Here is a 20,741-nt window from a genome sequence, read left to right on the forward strand (position 1 = left end):
GCAACACAATGAAATAGCTGCTGCTAGATCATAGCAGTTCACAGCCACCTGGTGTCTTAGTAGAACTGATGAAGAGAGCTCATATCTGAATGGTTGCCTTGTTCTAAAGTTTTTAACTGCTGGTATGAGTTAGCTGCCTGATCAAAGAAAGGTACAGAAAGTATAACTCTGCACTGGATGAGTATCTTCTTCTCTCTTATGTTTCAATTTTTAGTGTCTTGTGGTTCAAATGTTAGAGCTGGAAGAGGTTCTTGTGGATTTCAGATCAAGAAAAGAAAACGAAGAGTTGTCTTTGTGCCTTTTTGTTCCCCTTGGCTTTTAGTTTGGAATCAGACTATAAAAATAATTGACTCATCCTCAATTTCAAATGCTTTTTTCTGAGACAATTTCTGGGTTCCCTTTGCTGCCACGCCTCTAGAATTGATGCTAATTATCTGGTTAAACTTTAAAAATCTGAATTTTAAATTACCATCTCATTCACTTGACAGAAAAGATGGGAATTGCACTCTGGAACAGGGAGGGACAGTTGAGCTGTCATTGCATTTGGTAACCAAAATTGTACCTGGGGATTGTGCAGGTGCAAAAAATCAGGGGACACAGAAATAATTGTCTGTATTTTTCTATAGTGTTTCCTTATAAATTTATTTTTATATAATTTGGGCTAGATGTAGCTAACATTTTTAAAAGCCCAACCCATATGTACTATATCAATTGCTCTGAGGTCCCATTTACACTGCCATATAATCCAGTTTCTGATCCCAGATTATCTGCCTTGAACTGGATTATATGGCAGTATACTCATATAATCCAGTTCAAAGCAGATAACCTGGGATCAGATACTGGATTATATGGAAGTGTAGATCCAGCCAGAGTAGAACCTTTCCCATTCTGCCTACTCTCTTGTGATCTGCGCCGGGCTGTGGCGCAGGCTGGTTAGCAGCCAGCTGCAACAAATCATTCTGACCAAGAGTTCATGAGTTTGAGGCCAGCCGATGCCTGCGTCTGTCTCTGTCTCTGTTCTATGTTATGGCATTGACTGTTTGCCTTATATGTGTGCAATGTAATCCGCCCTGAGTCCGCTTCGGGGTGAGAGGGGCGGAATATAAATACTGTAAATAAATAAATCTCATATAACTGAGAACTTCTTTCTTCTTCTTTTCCTTCATGAAACTTCATATAAAGTCTCTTCTTTTAATAGGAGTCATGTTTCTGAATAATAGTTGTGTGGTAATCAAGGAAGTCTGTTACTAGTAACTGGATTGTACTGTAGGTGAACCCAGGCCTTGCCCTGTAGATGTTTTGAAATTTTGGTCTCAGGATGTTTTCATATTTAATGTTCAGAATAACTGTCCATGATCATCCTGTCTGGATTTTTAGGGAGTTAAAATTCATAGTACTGGGGTAGCCAGAGACTGAGAATCACCATAGGCTATAGGTACCTTGAGTAAAATGTGTTCATGCATTTTAACAAACAAATTAACTCTTGAGATGCACATCTCTAGTTCATCTTAATACATTTGTTGAGTGTCTAAGGGTCCTATCACATTGTACTGTTGTGGGATTTGTAATAGAGAAGGACATTTATCATTGCCATTGCCAATTCTTGGGTTTCATTCATTACAAAGCTCAGAATTCCACTGAATGTCATCATTGCTGTTAAAGCAGAATATAGCACTATATCAGTGTAGTAGGATAATATTCTGATTTTCATGATCTTGGAATCATGGTGCACATATGTAGCCCCATACACCATTTTTATTTATTACCTAGATTTCAAAGGGCACTGGTTTAAAGAAAAAAGTTGTGCTTGGTCTTGATGTACTTGTAGATCTCCGGTAGGTCCTAGTGGTGTCCCATGCACTTACTAACGAGAACCAACTCTGTGGAGCTTCCATAACAAGATGAAATTCAATGTGTATATGGAGGTCATGGATACATTATTGTCTTCGATTCATTAAGGTGATGTTATTCACTAGAACCTAGCACATTAGATTTGCAAAAATATTCCGGTTAAGCACCATTCTGCAATATAATCAGAAGATACTGAAGGTAGTGAAATTGTGAGTTGAACCCTAGGGAACCTATTAGGCTTTGTGGTAAACTTTGTACTCAAAGTGTCAAAGTCTCCTATGTATAATATAACTATGAAACATGGCAAAAGGGTGTTCTGAGGCTTGTTATACAATGTGTAATGAATGAGGTCTCCTACTTCTGTTTTCACTAATGTTTGTGTTTCTAATTAGATGGAAGACAGAAAGGTGTTTTTTTCTACGTGTTGGAATAACTTAAAAGTATGAGATGCTGATTTGCAAACTCAGGAAGAATGCCAAGATGTGTGTGTGTGTGTGTGTGTGTGTGTGTTTCTATTTGTGGTGATTATTCATGAATTAAAGTATCCAGCAGAGATGGCTTGTAAGTGAAAATCTCTAACTGTGTAAATGGATTTCCACATGGCTACATGTTGATCTGCTTGGTTGAATATGCTTTCTGGGCAGTGTGCTCCACTACCTATTCCTCTACATCTGTCCAGCTAATGATGTATTGTCAAGAAAGGGCATCATTCAAAATGGAAAGGCCGTGCAAGCAAATAAATCCTTTTTTACTTATTTAAAATTCTAATTAATTAGACTCCCCTAGCCATTTTTTTAGGGGGGGGGGGAAAGGTTTAAACAAATAGGTTGTGTTGCTGGGGCAATTTTATTCATCCATCAATTCCCCCCCCCCCCCCCATCATATCCTGTTTGCCCATAAAAGCCCTTGCTTTTACTTTTAATAGACTGTTTTCCCTTTTATTACTTTTGAATATTGGACTTGAAAGTAAGCTGAAATCTCTCTTAATTTCTTAAAAGCTCTCTTGGGAGATGGAAGGAAACAGTGAAGGCTGATGGTCTCTATATCATTTGGGGTGATGGGTTTACTTTGTGTTTTAAGTTGAATTCAAAGGACCTGTACAAGGTGCTTGAATGTGATTCCCCAAAAAGATTTTCCTGAGGATAGCTCTGTTAAAGTCCAGGCGAAACTCAAGCCCCATCTACACAAACCATAGAATCCAATTTCGGAATGCGGATTATCTGCTTTAAACTGGATTTTGAGTCTACACTGTCATATAATCCCAATTTAAAGCAGATAATCTGCATTCAGAAACTGGATTATATGGCAATGTATATGGAGTTTCAGAAAATATTCACCACCTTACTAAGAGGTGAGCTAGAGTGGGTTTGCAATACCATTACGTGGTAAGTCTTAATGAAGGATAACATCTCTAGTTTCTACCATTTTACTAAAAAAAAGTGGTTTCATTCCACCTTCAAATTATCTCAATAGATTTAACCCAGTCTTTCAAAAATTATGGGTATCAGTTGTTCTTTACTTTCCAGGTCATTCTAGTCTATTATTTCATCTCAAGTTTACTAATTTGTTTACTTGGTTGTTTTCAGGAAAAGAAGTTTTCTAACAGGAAAAAAAGGATTAGCGTAATTCTTTATTATGGTAAATAAAAATTCTTCCATAAGAAGAAGTGCAGAAGATTTATGAAAATAGCTTTATTTTCTTTATTTGTTTTTTAATAAATAAATAAATAAATAAATAAATAAAGCAGTTTTACTACAGCAATAGCTCTCGGCTACTAATTTGTCATCCACATCAGTTTCCAATATGCTTAAATTTGCATTTTATGGTATTTCTTTGCTGCGGTTCTTCATACTCTTGTGAACATTCAAAAGATTTTACAAAATACATTCAGTCAACTGTTATGACTGATAGGTTCATAAAAACAAGAAGCAGTATGCCTTTAGGAAAGCATGTAGTTTATCTATTAAATAAAGTTTCTGCAGTTTTTTAAAATAGCTCATTCCTTTGTGAAATAACTTCAAACTGTGTAATAAAGAAGAATATAGTAAAGATTATTATAAGCAATGCTGTGATGTCATAAAAAATCTTTCATTGGATCAGTATCCTGTTTCAAAAAATGATGAGTGTATCAAAACCTTGCTTAAAACTTCCAGAAACCCCTACAGTGAGGACTATGAACTTTGTGTATGGCTGTTTTTGAGCAATTTTGTCGGGAGAGGAAATAAAAATACTAGTGAAGTGTCTGTGAAAAGCATTTCACTCCAAAACACCAGGCTCTCCTTAGATCCTCATTTATCTTGGCATTTTGAACTCCACGGAGCCCTTGCATCCTTAGCCAACTCTTCCTGAAGCTGAAAAGTACTCTGTTGACAACCATGGATTATTTATTTCTTCATTATGTATTTTTGGAGCACCACGAGAACCAAGGAATCTTGTTAGAAAATAAAAATGTTGAGCAGCTGGAGACCACCACTTCAGTTTCAAGCCCTGCTGCCCTCAACATTTCCATTTATCTTCCAGATTATTGCCAGAGTTTTGAATGTACCATTGGGGTGTATGTCACAATTCAATAGTTTCCCATGTATTTTTGAAAGACTTTCTTGAGATATATCCTGATGTTATAGCAGCTTATATTTGATTCTGTATCATTTTGTAATCACTTTGTTCTTTTGCCTTTATTTTTCCTCTAAAGCTAAGCAATCATAACTGACAATGCTGAGTGCCTTTATCTGAGTGAAAATCCAAATAAATATGCCTCTCAGGTACATGGTTACTCACAAAGAACCAAGGTCCCAGTGTGGTTTTACATTTAAATATGTGTGCATTTAGCTGCAAAATTAGCCTTCAGACGAAAGAGAAAAAGTTTTAAAAGAATAATTTAACAAAAGAAAATGTTTATGAAAATGTATTGGGATTTCTATCTAACCTTTCAGCCAAGTATCAGCATCATTTATGTTATTGATTTCCTTTCCTTTCTGTCTTTTCTTTTTGGCTCCTGGCAACTTATCCTCACCATCTCCATCATAATATTGTCATGTCCTGTGAAATTAGTCAGTGTGAAAGACTTTTAAAAATGTGTCCTGTTTCTGCAGACTTACATGGACAAACTGACAAAAAATTAGTTTAGAATTAATGCAAAGTCAAAGCATAGCTTAGAATCACTCTGAAGGACCTAGAATTTCCTAGGGAGCTATCCTCTCTAGACATTTGCTGGGTCATCCAGGGCAGCTCCGTGGAAACCTCTGGAGGAAACATACCATAGAATCCCCTGAAAGACCTAGCAAATTTCTAGAAATACCATTTTCCCCTGGATATGGGTTGTGAAGCCATGGATGTGGATTCCACAGTTGCAGTGGTGTCACTGTACATCCATACACTTTCAAATGTCAAGCCAGTGTTGTTTCTACTGATTGTTTAAAACCTTTTTTCTCTTCTAATACATGTGAATCTGAATAGTATGGGTATTCTTCTGTATGATGCTATGGTTTTTATCCTGTTATCCAAATATTAACACGGAAACTACATTTCAACTTTTTAATATATTCCCTCTCAACTCAAGCTACAAGGACTTGGTCAGAGCATAAAAACAGGAGCTTCCTTTGAAGGCAGCCAGGTGTTTAGAGCTCTGCTGAACTCCCAATGATCCTCATTTCACTTTTAAAACAGTAATGCCCAGCTTTTAAGAAAATACAAGTGGAAAGAGAAAGTTGGGTGGGGGCTGTTTAATCTAAAATAATAAGAAACCACCTTAGTTGTAAGGAACAGTCTTAACTGCTGCTGGAGGGCACCAAGTAAAAACTAGCAAGTCTGGTCTTAATTAAGGTATTAGGTATTTTGTTCCAAAGTTTGAATCCTGGATATCCCATTACTTATGTTTTCTTGATGCCTCTTGTAGAAGGGAGGCCTAGGGTGGATCCACTGACCTACTATCCTGAGGCCAATCTGTCATGGCAAATGCCAGATCACCCCAGTTTTTGGATGGCCACCCTTTCCATCTTTTGCCATCTTCTTTGTCTCCTGCAGTGATGCCGATGGAGCAATAGGAAGAATCAACTCAGTTGCCCCATTAACTCAGTCAACATCATTGTTGTTGTGATTAGCCTGGACCTGGTTACATGGGCCCAGTGTCAGGAGATACTTCAAATTCTGGGCTAGAATTTGGAATGGCTCCTGACTTGGGTTAACATGGGGGCATCCTTGGCCCATGTTACTCCAGTTCAGCTCCCTGTGGTGTTTGGTTGCCGCAGAGCTGATTTGGGCCAGTCCTTGATTTTCTAGAACTTTTGGTTTGTCCAGCTACCTAAGGTTCTTCTTCGAGGTTTCAGTGTCTCACACAAATTGATCTTATGCTCGCACATATATTCAACCCCAGAATGTTCCAGAGATGAGTAACTTTTGGCAGTAACCCCAACCCCTTCGGATGTGAGCATAAATAGTTCCTATATAAGATTCTCATCTTGTTATTCATGCCAACTAACATTTTACAAATGAAAACCAAGACACATGCAGCCAAACGACATCAGGCTGTGGTCATGATGGTAAAGGTTATTAATGGGGATGGACACATTTGTATGGGTACAGATGACCACTCAAAGAACATTGCTGCTGTGACAAGAAAAGATTGCTTACTTGTAAATGAAACAGTGTGTTGGCTTTTCATTCTCCCACGCATCTTTGCTGACCTCACCTTCTCTTTCCATTTGAACAGCAGCAGCTGTAGTTTGGAGTCAAAGGGCATGTGATGTATGACACATATTCACCTTTTGTATTTCTCTTATTTAGACTGCAAATACTAGATGTACATATCAGTATAGCATGTATTACACTCAAACACAGGAGACATCACCTTGTGAATTCTACTACAGACACTTTCGGAAAAGCTTTGGATGCTTCATCTGCTGTTTGATCTTTGTCTTTTCAGTTAAGAGATCTACATTTTATTCCTGAGCTACATGGCAAGTCAAATTTCCAAAATATAACAATTTAAAAAAAATAAAATCCATTTCATTCAAGACCAGAAAATGCAAGCAGACTATCTATAAGATTTTCATCTTATTATGCATACCCATTAACATTTCAGAGATTAAAACTGGGATACATGTGGCTGTGGTCATGGTACTGTACCAAAATGTATTAATGAAGATGGACACACAAGCTAGGAGAGGCTGCAGCAAAGCCCCATCCCTTCCACTCCTCTTTGCTGAGTTGAGTGCAAACAATGTTTGCAGCAACTGAGTAGACAGAAAGTGGGGAAAGGAGATTGAAACTGGGACATTGTGAAAACAACTAAAAAGTGGCTCAGATGATTAATCAGTACCATCCCTGCCAAATTGGGTCAATTAGAGGGGTATGGTAATATATTGTCCCATGCCTGTTATGGGAGACTTTTGATCCTCATGTCCAAAATGTAACACCTAAACATTGATGAACAAAGATATAGTTTAAAGTATCTAAACTTACATGGGATGTGTTTGTGTAGTTACCTGGTGTGTGTAAGAATTATTGCAGCAAATCAGAAGAAATGTTGAACAGGTCCGTACATTTTCTTAGAGGGAATCTGCAGTACTTCAACTGGATTTTCTAAAAGCTTGTCAAGATGATTTTTCTATCATCCGTGAATCCTTGCTGTTATGTAACAAGCCTTTCATCTCACACATTTACTTCAAAGCCATATCCAATCCTGTTGACCAAAATGCGCACTCTAAACAAGATGTAGTGTGGTAAACCAGATTTTCTTCAGGGAGGTGCATTTCCGTAGCATTAATTTATTTTTTATGGAATTTGTTGTCAAGCATTTATATTATATGCTGTTGAAGTTGGCAATCCTTTTATGGCATAAAACCAAACATCGAGAGGCATTCTATAATTTTATTTTATGCCAGAGAAGGGCTGATATCTAAATTTGGTTCTGTACTGCGCGCGCACACACACACACACGGTTCTGCACTATATATATATATATACACAAACACACACAAAAACACATTCAATATCATTATTTGAAATGAACTGTATTGTTAGGAACTAGAATGTCATTCTTTTTTTTCTTAGTCAAAGTATTTAGAAAACAATAATTTATCAAATTACAGTCACTTTTAAAGTAAAATATTTTTGAAACTACAAAGCTGTTCTGTTAAAGCATTTCATGGAATAAAAGCGATCCATGGACTGCTTTCACATAAGTAAATAACATGAAACCCATTTGTCTGGAATTTAAGAATAGTCAGTGATAATGTATTGACAAGGAAACAGTGGTGACAGTGCATCAGGAAAGTGTAGAAGGGATCAAGATGAGCTGATTAATCAATTGAGTTTTGTGAGAAGTAGTTACAATAGAAAACTATTGCAAAAGAAAATACCAAGCCATCGAAATTGAAAGCTTTAAATCAATTAAAAGTTTTTAAACCCTGGGAGAATTTTAAAATCACCTTCATCTGGAACCAATGGGATTACAAGATGGGCTCCAGCAAGAACCACTCAGAAGTCCCATTGCAAGAGTAGGGCGATGATTGTGAAAGCTCTCACATTGGTTGCCATTTATAAAAAGTCCTTTTTTATTGGTTTGCAAATGCTGTCAGCTGCAAGTGCTGTCCTATTACTTATCCTTGTTATGTTCCCACTAAATCATAAAGGCCCCTTCCTCCTATGTCTTTCTAATGATATCTGAATGACATTGGTGTACAGTTTTCAACCCCACTATGGTTAGGACCGAGATGTTAATCTTTTAACAATTTATCTTTAAATGTGAGGACAAATAATTTTGTCATTTTCTCACAGCTGAGATTATACCTGTACTTTCAGCCCAGAATTTGAACATTCCTTAGAGGTTTGGAAAGTTATTCTCTATGGAAATAAGAGGGCCCAACAGAGATTGTACTATCTGAGCCTTCTCAGATAGTACATGAATGAAAAACTGCTGGTGACTTTCTACTGCTGTGCTATAGAGAGTGTTCTAGTGACAGATAGGAAGGCATTCCAACTTCTGCACAGAGAATCATTTGTTACCCTCTCCCCTCTTTGGAAGAACTTTATAAGTCCCACAGCCGTAAGAATGCTCAGAACATTCTTAAGGATCCATCTCACCCAGCATATATTTTTTTTAATTATTATCATCTGGCAGATGGTACAGGGTGACAAAGACAAGGACAAATAGACTGAGAGATAGCTTTTATCATAGAGCTGTAACTATATTGAACTCCATGGTTTTGCATTGATGTGGTATTAGGGGCTGTGTGGTACTGATTGGAATGTGGAGGGATGGGTGTGTTGTTTTTGTGATGTGTGTTGGGGAAAGTATTTAATTTTGTTTTGCAATGAAAGTAAAGTTATTCTATATCTATAAATGTGATGGTTTTGTGTGTGAGAAAATTGTAAGGGTTTGTTTTAAAGTCATGTTTTCTGTGCAAAATTCAACATTTTCCTGAATAAAGTAAATATATATAAAAAGAAGCACACAAAAAGTGAGTTTTTGGGATGCAGCTTAGTTTTGATCTACTAACGGTGTCAGTTTCTTTTGTTTCCTGATTGCTCTCTCCTCCTTCATCACTGAAATGCAGTTCTATATTTTATTGATTAATTGACTGACTGGTTGATTGGTCAATTGAGTGACTTCCTGCCTTGATATCTCCCAATATAGTATTAAGGGTGGCTCACACATTAAGATAAACTATTACAGCTACTAACCAATAATAGTAGTTTGAAATCATTAAAAACCATTAAACAGGCTATCCTATTTAAAATAGAACTCCAAGCAAGCTAAAAGTTCTCTATTTATAGCTGGAAAGTCAGGAGAATGAAGTGCACAGTACGATTCTTGCAACATTCTTTTCTCTTGGGGCACATATCAAGGTTGTAAAAAATTCAGGATAGGTCTGGATAGGATAAGACATTGAAAATATCCAATGTTTCCAGCTTGGTAGTTTCTCCATAGCATTCCATTGTCTTGTAGTTATTCCAGTGAATTTATCTGTCTTTACATTCATTCCAAGCTTTAAAAGGTCCACAATGGCTCAATGCTATATAATCATGGGAGTTGTAGTTTTACAGGATTTTTAGCCTCCTCTGCCAAAAAGTGCTGGTGCCTCACCAAACTAGAAATCCCAGGATTTCATAACATTGTGCCATGATTGTTAAAGTGCCATCAAACTGCATGAATACTACAGTGTAGATGCATCCATAGAGAGCTGAAGGGGGAAAGAGCAACAAGAACTACAATTCAGATAAATATTCACTCTCTCGGTAAAGTGTTCGCAAGGTTGATATAATTTTATGCATTTACAGTTATTTGTTTTAAAGTGATGCTACTCAAACATATAGTAACTTCTGCCACATTTTTAACATTTGTGTTGTTTTAGTTGTGGTGAGCTATAACTAGAAGGAAAATGTTGACATTATAATGGTCTGCCTCACTGGAGTAGAACTATATCGAGGTTACTGCATGTCATTAAAATACCTTTAGCATTATAGTAGTAAGTTGACTTGGTAAGTCTACATAGATTTTGAAAAGAGAGAGAATTGCAATCCACTCTAGAATGGAGAAATGAATTAGCCTTTTGGTTGTGTTTACCAACAAGTGGGATTGCTTTCCATTATATATACTTTATAATCACATTGGCAGTCTTCAGCCTAGAATAAAAATGTCAGTTTGCGAAAATAAGCTTTTCACTCGCATGGGCAAGCATCATTTTTCTGGTCCTGCAATACTGCTTGTTCCAATTTGGATCCTATTCTTTAGATGGCATTATTTTCTCATTCCATTTTGTTTCATAAAGAGTAAACACTGGTCAATTTACATTTATATTAAAGTAGATTTTTAGCACACACACACATAATTTTAATAGATTTGTGGATTACAAATACTTGGGTATTTTAATGTTGGCTCACCCTCCATGAAACAATAAACATCAAATCTCACTCTGTTCTAAACTACCAGATATAAATGTACTGTATGCTTGAAAATGTCCAAAAATATGCATGTGTCACTATTGAGGATTCAGTGAGAATATGCATATAATAATTGGTTACAGTTTTTGCAGTATTCAAAAGGCACCCTTTACTTTCTTTACACATAGAATAGAAATGCAGACCTGTCATTATTCAGAACATATTTAATATATTAAGTATGTAGGTATTTAATATGCCACATTATTTCCAGTATTGGTTCTGCACGTGAAAACAATATTCTTTCTAATTTTACTGTATATCAACATTGAAATAGTAAGTATATGGAAATGGCAAGATACTGAAAGAAAGACAATAACCGTGCAATCATATACAAGTTGAATTGAGGCTATGGGTCAGCCTATGGGATATTTAGGGTTACGAATGAAAATGTTCACTTTATAGTGACTCAGTACATCTTCAGAATCTGTTCATTCCTCAGTGTTATCAAAATGAGATCCCTACATTGCAACAGCTTCTTCTTCTCTCGTGAGGGCAAGAGCTCACAAAGATTAATATAATGTTGGTGCTGCTTCACTGTAAAATAATATATTGATACCACTTTACCTGCTATGGTCCAATGCTATGAAATAACATGTGTTGTGATTTTACAGTTTTATGAGGTCTTTCATTTTCTCTTCCAAAGAGTGCTGGTGCCTCGCTAAACTACAAATCCAAGGATCCCATATCATTGAACCATGGAAGTTAAAGAAGTGTCAGGCTGCATTAATTCTACAGTGTAGATGCATCCTATAAGAAAGTGAGCTGAAAGGTTTGTAGATGTAGCATTGAAAGTATAAGAGATGCTCCACTAGTGTTTATGCTGGAAGCACTATGCAATAATAAACACAGCAAGTAATATATCACTAAATGAAAACATCATGAGTTTCAGTATGGCTTTGCAGAACAGTTTGTGGAACAGCTTGTACAAACAGAATAAAAATACTGGCTTTGGTACCTGCCAAGCAATATAAGCAAATTACCACCAGTGAGAGAAGCTTTGCATTGTTAGCATGACACTTTTGGACAAGTGAAAACTTGTATAGACAATTGAAGAGCTTTGCACAAATTACCTACTGAAATTTCTGTGTCTAATTTCTGGGAAGAAATATTGGGAAATGGGAAATATTGGGAAATGGGAAATCTCTTCACTCCTAGAAATACAAGATGGGATAAGCAAATGTGCCTGTGTGTGTGTGTGTGGCCCCTAACCCTTAGACTTCACAGAGTGTGGTTTTACACAGACCATTAAAGCTGCCAAAATGTCGGCAGAAAAGTATGAGGTGTGTTGTGTCTGGGACAACCACAACAGAGGGAAGGAAGGGGACTTGTCACCCTGTGTCTCCAGGCCACCTGAGCCTGGGGAGCATAAAATGGCAGTCAAGGCAGCTTTTACTTGTTCCACTTAGGAACTGCCCCAGCCATCTTGACTGTCCCTAACTCAGGGGACAACCCAAATCCTGCCTCAGGATTTGGATTTTCTCTGACTTAGCATAACCCAGGGGAAAGCTATGTTAACTCAAAACGCAGATGTCTATAATCTACAGTGATACGTAAAAAGGAACGTATGGTATTTAATGTGTGAGTACTACGTTAGTAATGTAATATTATCTTCTATATAAACAACTTTTAGTGGCACTTGTTATACAAGCTGCCAAATAAGGGGATTATGGTGTCATATTAACATCAATCTAAATTGGATTTGACTAGAAACAGAAAGCTATGTTAAGGCAGCTTTCCCCCCAGGTTAAGCCGGATCAACTCCATGCGCCATTTGGCCACCACTGGGCTGACCCTCTGTTACCAACCTAAGTGGTCAGTGTAGATGTATCATAAGCCATTAGAAATTAAGTTAGTGTTCTAGAAAGTGAGCATTTTATGTCATTTGTTCAGATAAATATTTCCCGAAAAACATCTACAAATACTAAATATTATCATTACACATTGTTTTGCTTTTCTGCCTAGTTCCCGTCTCAACTGTTAATTATGCACAATCCATCACGTATTGTTTTTTAAGTTCATATCTTTTCAACTGAAAGTAGCAATTGCCTAAATAGCAACCGTTAAGTGTGAGTAATTGCAGGCCAGTCTAATTTACCTTTAATAAGTAGTCTTTAGATTGCTTACATAGCATAGAGTTGCAGGAGAAAAAAACCCAGAAGACTTGTTATGTGCTGAAAGCAAACCAAATTGAATTTATTGGCTCTTTTACTGTGAAAGACTCATAAACAGTATGAACCTGGGAGATGTCATAGAGCAGTGGCCCTCTGAGATGTCATTTATGATTGGGAGAGAAACAGTTGTAATTATTTCAGAGGGCTTTTGCAGATAGAAGGGGTTTGAGTGACTGCTCCTGGCTTATCTCTTTTCCTCACTCCTAGCCTTGGAGTGCTTTTCAGAGGTATCCAGTATGGTATCTTCTCAGACCATTGACAACTGCACACAAATCTTTCTGTAGAAAGTAAATTATACTTTCTGTCTACACATTTCACTGTAATCATATACAGAGATACACAGGTTCATTCATCATTGTGTTTATGAACTGAAACGAAAATATCTAAACAAGCTCCATTGGTTCTGAAGTACTATTAATGGGTTTGAAGAAATGACCCTGTTCTCGTTGAAACAGAGAAAGATCCCTCACAACCAGTAACAGAGGAAGATTGATTGTTGAAAGTGTCTGCCATATTTTGATGTGCAAAACTGCATATGTGAAAATTGCATTGGGCAATTGATAATTGTCTTTGAAAGTTCACAGGGAAAGAGTCCTTAGGAAGGTGGATTTGTAACAGTGGGAATTTTTTGAAACTCCCTGCTTCTTCTTCTGAGATCATCCCTCTCAACACTAATTTCCTATTTACAAAAAGCTCATTGTAATAATGGGAGAGCATAAGGATTAACCCTTTGCTAATTTGAAACTACCCTAAGTTTAGAAAATTTAGTTAAAAAACATCCCTAAAAACTTGGGTCACCCTTTCCATGGGTCAATATGAATACTGTGCCTTAACTCTTATTTAAAAAATGAATCATGCCCTTTTTGGGTAGAGTGGCAAATGGTAAGTCAGGTCTAGGGAGAGATAAAAGAAGTAGTGACCTCTCCCCACTATGACACCAATCTGACCTTTTTGAATGCCTGGACAGGGAAATGTCAATATCCAAAGGTGGCTGTCCCATCAGTTGGCATTGATATTTCCCCTCTCTGCAGAATGATTCTTAATTTATCCATGGGTCATACAAATATTCATAATTTTGGCCCTAAAACCTGCCCTTGACTTATATAAGAACATACAGTGTTCCCTGACTTATTGCGGGAGTTACATTCCAGGACCACCCGCAATAAGTGAAAACCTGCAAAGTAGGGACACTATATTTATTTTAATATATATACATTATTTTAGTAGTTATACACTATTTTAAGTCTTTATCAACCAATCGTGTGTTGATAAATTGCCTCCTTTTCCTCCCATTGCCTCTTGGGCTCCTTTTCTCCCCCTTCAGCTTCTCCTTCCTCCCTTCCTTAGGCTGTAAATTGTAAATTTTTATGATTTATAATCTTTTAGAGTTTATTGAAAAACCGCAAAACAGCAAATCTGCAAAAAGTGAATTGCAAAGTAGTTAGGGAACACTGTATATGGTAGCTTCAAATTTTACCCCAATAAGGAAGTTCTAAACTTCCCTTCATTCAGAGGGCTATTTCACTTTATCTACAGTACATCTAAAAAACAATAAGAAATAAACTGGCCAAAATAGCAGACTCTGTCCTCTTGGGGTCCTTAGGGGTCCACAGGCCACTGTAATATCCTTGAGGGTCACATTTTGCCAATTCCTGATATAGTGGATATTCTTGCAAATATATCATGTAGTTTGAGATTATGTGCAACAGGGAATTGGAGACTGGGATAAAAAAGGTTTAATAATATCATTGGAATATTGACATTTTCCTGCAAAGATAAAGTTAGAGGGACTACTCCTCAGTCTCATGAGATTGTAGCCAGTGGGATAGGACAAAATTTGCAGGAGAAAAGTGCTTCCCCCTTCTGGTGCCGTAGTGTTTTTGCCCTGCCTAGGCTGCCTGGCCAGCATAGTTCCTTCATTTCTCACCTGAGATGAAGGATCTGAGGCTTGAAGATGTTGTTGTTGGGTTTGCTGTCCAGGTGAATTCAACTTAGTTCTCAATACCCTGGTCATCAAAAGCTCAGGTCCTGCAGACTCAGAGCCAGGGTTTCCTTGCTTAATCATTCCACTTGTAATGCAATCTTACTCTTTTCCTACTGTGTTCTATTATCATATTTCCAGGCATGACATTCCGTACCTCACAGAAGAAAAATTATTACAAGGTGGAAAAATCATTTTCACCTGAAAATTAGGAGATTCACAGTTATTAAAAAGGCATTTCCTGTCACCTGTCCCATGCAATTGGTCCCAGTTGACATTACATGAACCAATGTATTTCAATAAAATGTATCCTGAAATATTTCCATCTCTGTTTCTATTTATTGTGATCTTTATTCTCACAGTTGTGCTACTACCAGTGTTATGTTTTAATATTTGGCTAGATGCAGCCTTTCTCAAAAGCAATCATATACCTATTGATTAGCTTTGGAGAATGCATGAATGAATTAGAACACTTTCATTATCTTGAACTATGTTGTTGCTGTTACTATTATTATTATTATTATTATTATTATTATTATTATTATTATTATTATTACTATTATTATGTATTTGAGACAGTCTTATGATTGATTTAGAGAACCAAAAAACATGCAAAAATCAGATAACAGACATGGGAAACTTCAGTAAGAAATTTCTAAGTGACTACTTAATCTGGCCTCAAACGCTTGACGGCACACTGCCTGATTTCATTCTGCATTCACTCTATCATCTTGCAGGCTGCTCAGATCATTTGCTATGCAGTACCATGCAAGTGGCTGCATATTTATTCCAGGCACAGAAAGCCCCATCTTGAAAAGACAAACGGGAATCTAACTGTCTAATGCAGACAGCTTCCAAATTGGATGTGAGCTTGTTAGAACGTTGGGTCCAGCTTTTTATCTCCTTTGCCTCCTTGCCTCAGCCACAGTAACTAGTAAATTGGTGAGCTTTCTAATATCTGTATAAAGAAAGAAAGAAACAGACATAAAGAACAAAAATCACCTCCAAGAATGGAAGAGGTCATGTCAGAAGAATATCAAAAAAATTAGGCTTCTATGGTTACTTTTTCACATACTGTATGACTTCTCATTTTTGTTTCCCTAATACAGTGGAACCTCTACTTAAAAGCATCCCAACTTAAAGCTGTTTGAATTAAGAGCTGTCACTCAGCCTGGGTTTCACTTTGACATTAGAGCAGCATTTTTAGTTAAGAACTGACACCAGAGGGAGCGCTAGCGTGAGAGTACAGGGCTTTACGGCCTCAAGGGAACAGCCTCTGTGCCTCATGTCTCTGGCCTCATGCTGTTGTCCGATTTAGGAGATTACTGTCTGATTTGCTCTTGTCTGTTTTGAGAAACTTTGGGTTAGTTGATTTTGTGTGTTTTTTATTCTAGGTATGTTTGGCTTTATGAAGAGAGGGAGAGAAAGCAAGAGAGGGAGGGAGGCTGGAATGAGTACAATATGAAGAAAGTGATGCTTCTACATCTTCACTTTGGCCCCTCACACAGCTGTATAAAATCCACATTGAACTGGATTATATGGCAGTGTGGACTCAGATAACCCAGTTCAAAGTGGATATTGTGGATTATCTGCCTTGATATTCTGGGTTATATAACTGTGTGGAAGAGCCCCTAGTGCTTTGTGCTTCCTAGCCACAACTTTGTGCTTCTATCATTTTAAAGTTGATCTTTTAAAAATAGTTTGATGTGAATGTGTGATTATACATTATTTGTTATTTGTAAAGTACATTTTCTCATTTAAAAACATGTAACAAAAATGGGGAGGAGGTTCAGGGGGCCGGAACTGATCAATAGAATTTCAATGAATTTCAGTGGGAAAATCAGAGCATTTTGAGTTAAGAGCTCAGTCACAGGACAAATTAAACTCTTAAATCAAGTTATCACTGTAGTAACGTAAATGACTATCCTACTGTTGAGTCAAGATTTGATTTGTATAACCAGTCTTTTAATCACAGGCTGATTCCTTTAGGAAATTCTCTGTTGTGCACCATTATCCAACATAGATTTGCAATTTGGAGACCATACTACTGTCATGTGAAAACAGCTCCACTGCCTTCCCATCTGTTTCTGGGCATAATTCAAAGTGTTGTTAATGACCAGAAATACCGTATATGGCTCAGGTCCAGGCCATCTGGTGGTCTGTATCCCCCTGTGTGTCCCTGCCCGAGCCTTGAGATCCTCAGGAGATGCCCTTTTCTCACTTCTACCAGCTTCACAAAAGCCTTCTCAGTGGTTATCTCTGGGCTTTGGAATTCAGAGGCCCCTTCCACAGGGCTGAATAAAAGCCACATTATCTGCTTTGAACTGAAATATATGACAGTGTGGACTCAGATAACCTAATTCAAAGCAGATATTGTGGGATTTTCTGCTTTGATATTCTGTGTTATATGGCTGTGTGGAAGAGCCCAGAATTGCCTTCTTCCTGCCGTCCTTCCACCAGCAGACAAAATCCTTTTTAATTCAGAAAGGCCTAATAGCGCAAATATATTTGTACATTATTTTTAACAGCTGTCCTTAGGTTATAGTTTTTAAATGTTTTTCCATATCTTTTGATATTATGATTTTTGATATTAAAAGCTTTTGGGGGAGAAGAAGGGGATTGCTATCCCATGTCCCTGGGCCACCTGAACCTGGGGAATGTGGCTTGGACATTAGGCTAATTCACATCTACACCGACCTAAAAGGTTGGTGTAGATATGCCCTTAGTTCAATAGTGGAAAGGCCCTCCTGATATTTTGTTATCCTACAGTTCATAGCATTCCTCACTATTGCCTGTTCAGGTTAGAGATACTAGGTGTTGCAGTCTAAGGCCCCATCTACACTGACCATATAGTCCAGTTTCCAAATGCAGATTTTCTGCTTTGAACTGGATTATATGAGTCACATTGATATGTAATCCAATTTAAAGCAGATAATCTGCATTCAGAAACTGGATTACATGGCAGTGTAGATGAGGTTCAAGAGCATCCAAACAGTATCAGGGCTTTCCAAATTGTGTGTTGTGACACGTTAGTGTGTTGGCTTCAGTTTTTAGATGTGTCGCATGAACATAACGAGAAATGACAAAAAAATTGGAAATATATGTTATTATCATATAAATCATATATTTTTAAAATATATAAATTAAAGGTTTTCATAAGATATGTTGTGTCTCTATACATTTTGTTACTATAATTTATGTATGTATCCATATCTCTTATAGGGGGTGGTTTAACATCTGGTTTGCTAGTACAACTGAATTACGTATATCAAAATGATGTATGTTTTCAGAGTGTGTCACCAACATGAAATGTTTGGAAAACTCTGGGCTACATAATTCTCACATCTGATTAACAGGTGACATCCAGGTTTACCTTTCTATGCAGTTCACAGAGGCTTGCATATTTATAATTGCACCTTTACTAATTTGCTACTTACATTATATAATTATCTTGAATGTCAAAGGGTTTGTATGATATCACCAGATGTGCATATTGAAAAAATATTTTAAAAATTGCACATTTCTTTCATCAGTTCTGCTTTTTTTCAAGACATCTAATGAGATCTTCGCATCAGTGACAATTAATATTTTGCAGACAGAATAAAGCATGAAACATTCATTACTCAGTACTTTTCCTGTTTTTAAAATAAAGTTTTGAGGGAAATTAGATTATTAATTTCTCCAGTAATGTCCAATCTAATAAAATAAAAAAAAATTGCTAATTGAAATTTCTCACTTGTCTTTCCAGCTCTCGTAAATGTGAAACTCTGGGCTATTGATCGGCAATGTTTTCAAACAATAATGATGAGGACTGGCCTCATCAAGCATACAGAGTATATGGAATTTTTAAAAAGGTATGGCTTTCCCCCCTCCTCCCTTGTTACTTTATTTCACTATTCAATGAGCACTGCTTTTGCTGCAACAACATTTTTGGGTTTTGCATGGTTTGCTTTGTTTTGTTTTGAGGAATGCAAAATAATGAGTGCTTATTTCCACTCATTACTTTCAATTTTCTGTTTCACTACATGTGTGCCGTAAGAAGGAAAACCAATAACTGAAGATTTTATTACTGTTTGTTTTTTCACACTGGAATTATTCATCTGTAGTTGCTTGTTTGCTTGGAACAGTAACACCATCAATAAACATGTAAACTACCTTTTTATATGACTCAATCAAATATCTCATTTGAATACAAAAGATATCGACAAAATGTTAAGGTAAAATAATGAAATAGTATAAGTCCAATATGCAGTCTTAATATACTTATTTGCATATCATCCAGAATTATAAAGCTTAACTGAAACAAAAACTCTTTGCTTCAGGCATCTATCAAATATGGGTCAAATGAGTCAGAGAAGAAAATCCTAGTGATACGCTTTTTTATCCCTTACACATGAATTTAAACTCTGGAAATACATTCAAGTATTTCTGTCTTGCCAAAGCATCACAAAACTGTCAAGATATGGAGGCACTGAATCCCAGAATAATTTATTTGAGCAATATATTTAAAGATTAATTACACTTAATTAAAAATAGTCAAGAGTTCAAAAGTATGTGGTCCTTGTTCTGGGGTGTGTGTGTGGGGGGGGGGGATGCTGCAGAGAGTAAGTAACCAACAATTCACTCATGTTGCCCGGGCAACTGTATTCCAATTAGCCTTCAATCCTGTGTCTAGAAAATACTGTATATTTCATTGCAGTAACAGATTTTTTTTTACACTGTGTCAGTCTTATACATACAATATGTTACCTAACCAGAGCCAATATATAGTGATTTGAGCATTGGGCTACAACTCTGGAGATCAGAGTTTGAATCTCCACACCGCCATGACATCCACGTGTGACCTTGGGCAAGTCACACTTTTTCAGCCTCAGATGAACACAGTGGCAAACCTCTTCTGAACAAATCTTGCCAAGAAAACCCTGTAATAGGCTTGCTTTCCCAAATTTACTATTTTAATTGCTTTGGCTAATTTGGAATTGTCAATAAAGTTAAATTATATACTTGCAGCTTGATCCCATGCAAAGTTAGAAATGCAAGCTCATTGAAATTAAACTGGCCATGCCTAGGTCTGCATGTATGCAGAGAGTTAGCTACAGTCATGTGCTAAATTCTTAGGTACCAGGGATTTCATTTGTCATGAATTTCATTCTTAAGGAGGGAACAATCACATTCAGAAATTTTCTTGCTCCTCAAGAAAGTCTTTGAAAACTGTACCCTCACATTTAGGAGTATCTTGTGTAATTCAAATTACTTTACAGTTCTAGATGGTAATACAGTAGAGTTTCACTTATCCAACACTCACTTATCCAATGTTCTGGATTATCCAACGCATTTTTGTAGTCAATGTTTTCAATGCATTGTGATATTTTGGTGCTAAATTCGTAAATACAGTAATTACTACATAGCATTAATGTGTAATGAACTACTTTTTCTGTCAAATTTGTTGTATAACATGATGTTTTGGTGCTTAATTTGTAAAATCATAACCTATTTTGATGTTTAATAGGCTTTTTCTTAATCTCTCCTTATTATCCAACATATTTGTTTATCCAACGTTCTGCCGGCCCGTTTATGTTGGATAAGTGAGACTCTACAGTATAACAAAATATGAAAAATGTGAAGGGGAAGGGATATTTCAGCAAGGGTTGGATACAGGCTTAAATATATTTAGATTAGACCTAATAAAGTTAAGTCTTATTGATTTTTATGTCAAATCTAAGCCTAACTTACTCCGATTCCAGTCCACTATCTCTCCAAAGCCATGTTTAGATTCCTAGGTGTTCAAAATATTT

At 36.7% G+C, this 20,741-nt stretch overlaps 1 protein-coding gene across 3 annotated transcripts in view; it reads left to right on the forward strand.

The window, feature by feature from the left end:
• Positions 1–20,741, forward strand: part of prkg1 (protein kinase cGMP-dependent 1) — a 904,903-nt gene that overhangs the window by 629,132 nt on the left and 255,030 nt on the right. For all 3 annotated transcript variants that reach the window (XM_062976200.1, XM_062976201.1, XM_062976198.1), the window contains exon 4: positions 18,695–18,800. In XM_062976200.1, coding sequence (XP_062832270.1) covers positions 18,695–18,800 — 106 coding nt within the window. The remainder of the gene's footprint in view (positions 1–18,694; positions 18,801–20,741) is intronic.

This window comes from Anolis carolinensis, chromosome 3 (assembly GCF_035594765.1).
Source record: "Anolis carolinensis isolate JA03-04 chromosome 3, rAnoCar3.1.pri, whole genome shotgun sequence".
Lineage (NCBI taxonomy): Eukaryota > Metazoa > Chordata > Lepidosauria > Squamata > Dactyloidae > Anolis > Anolis carolinensis.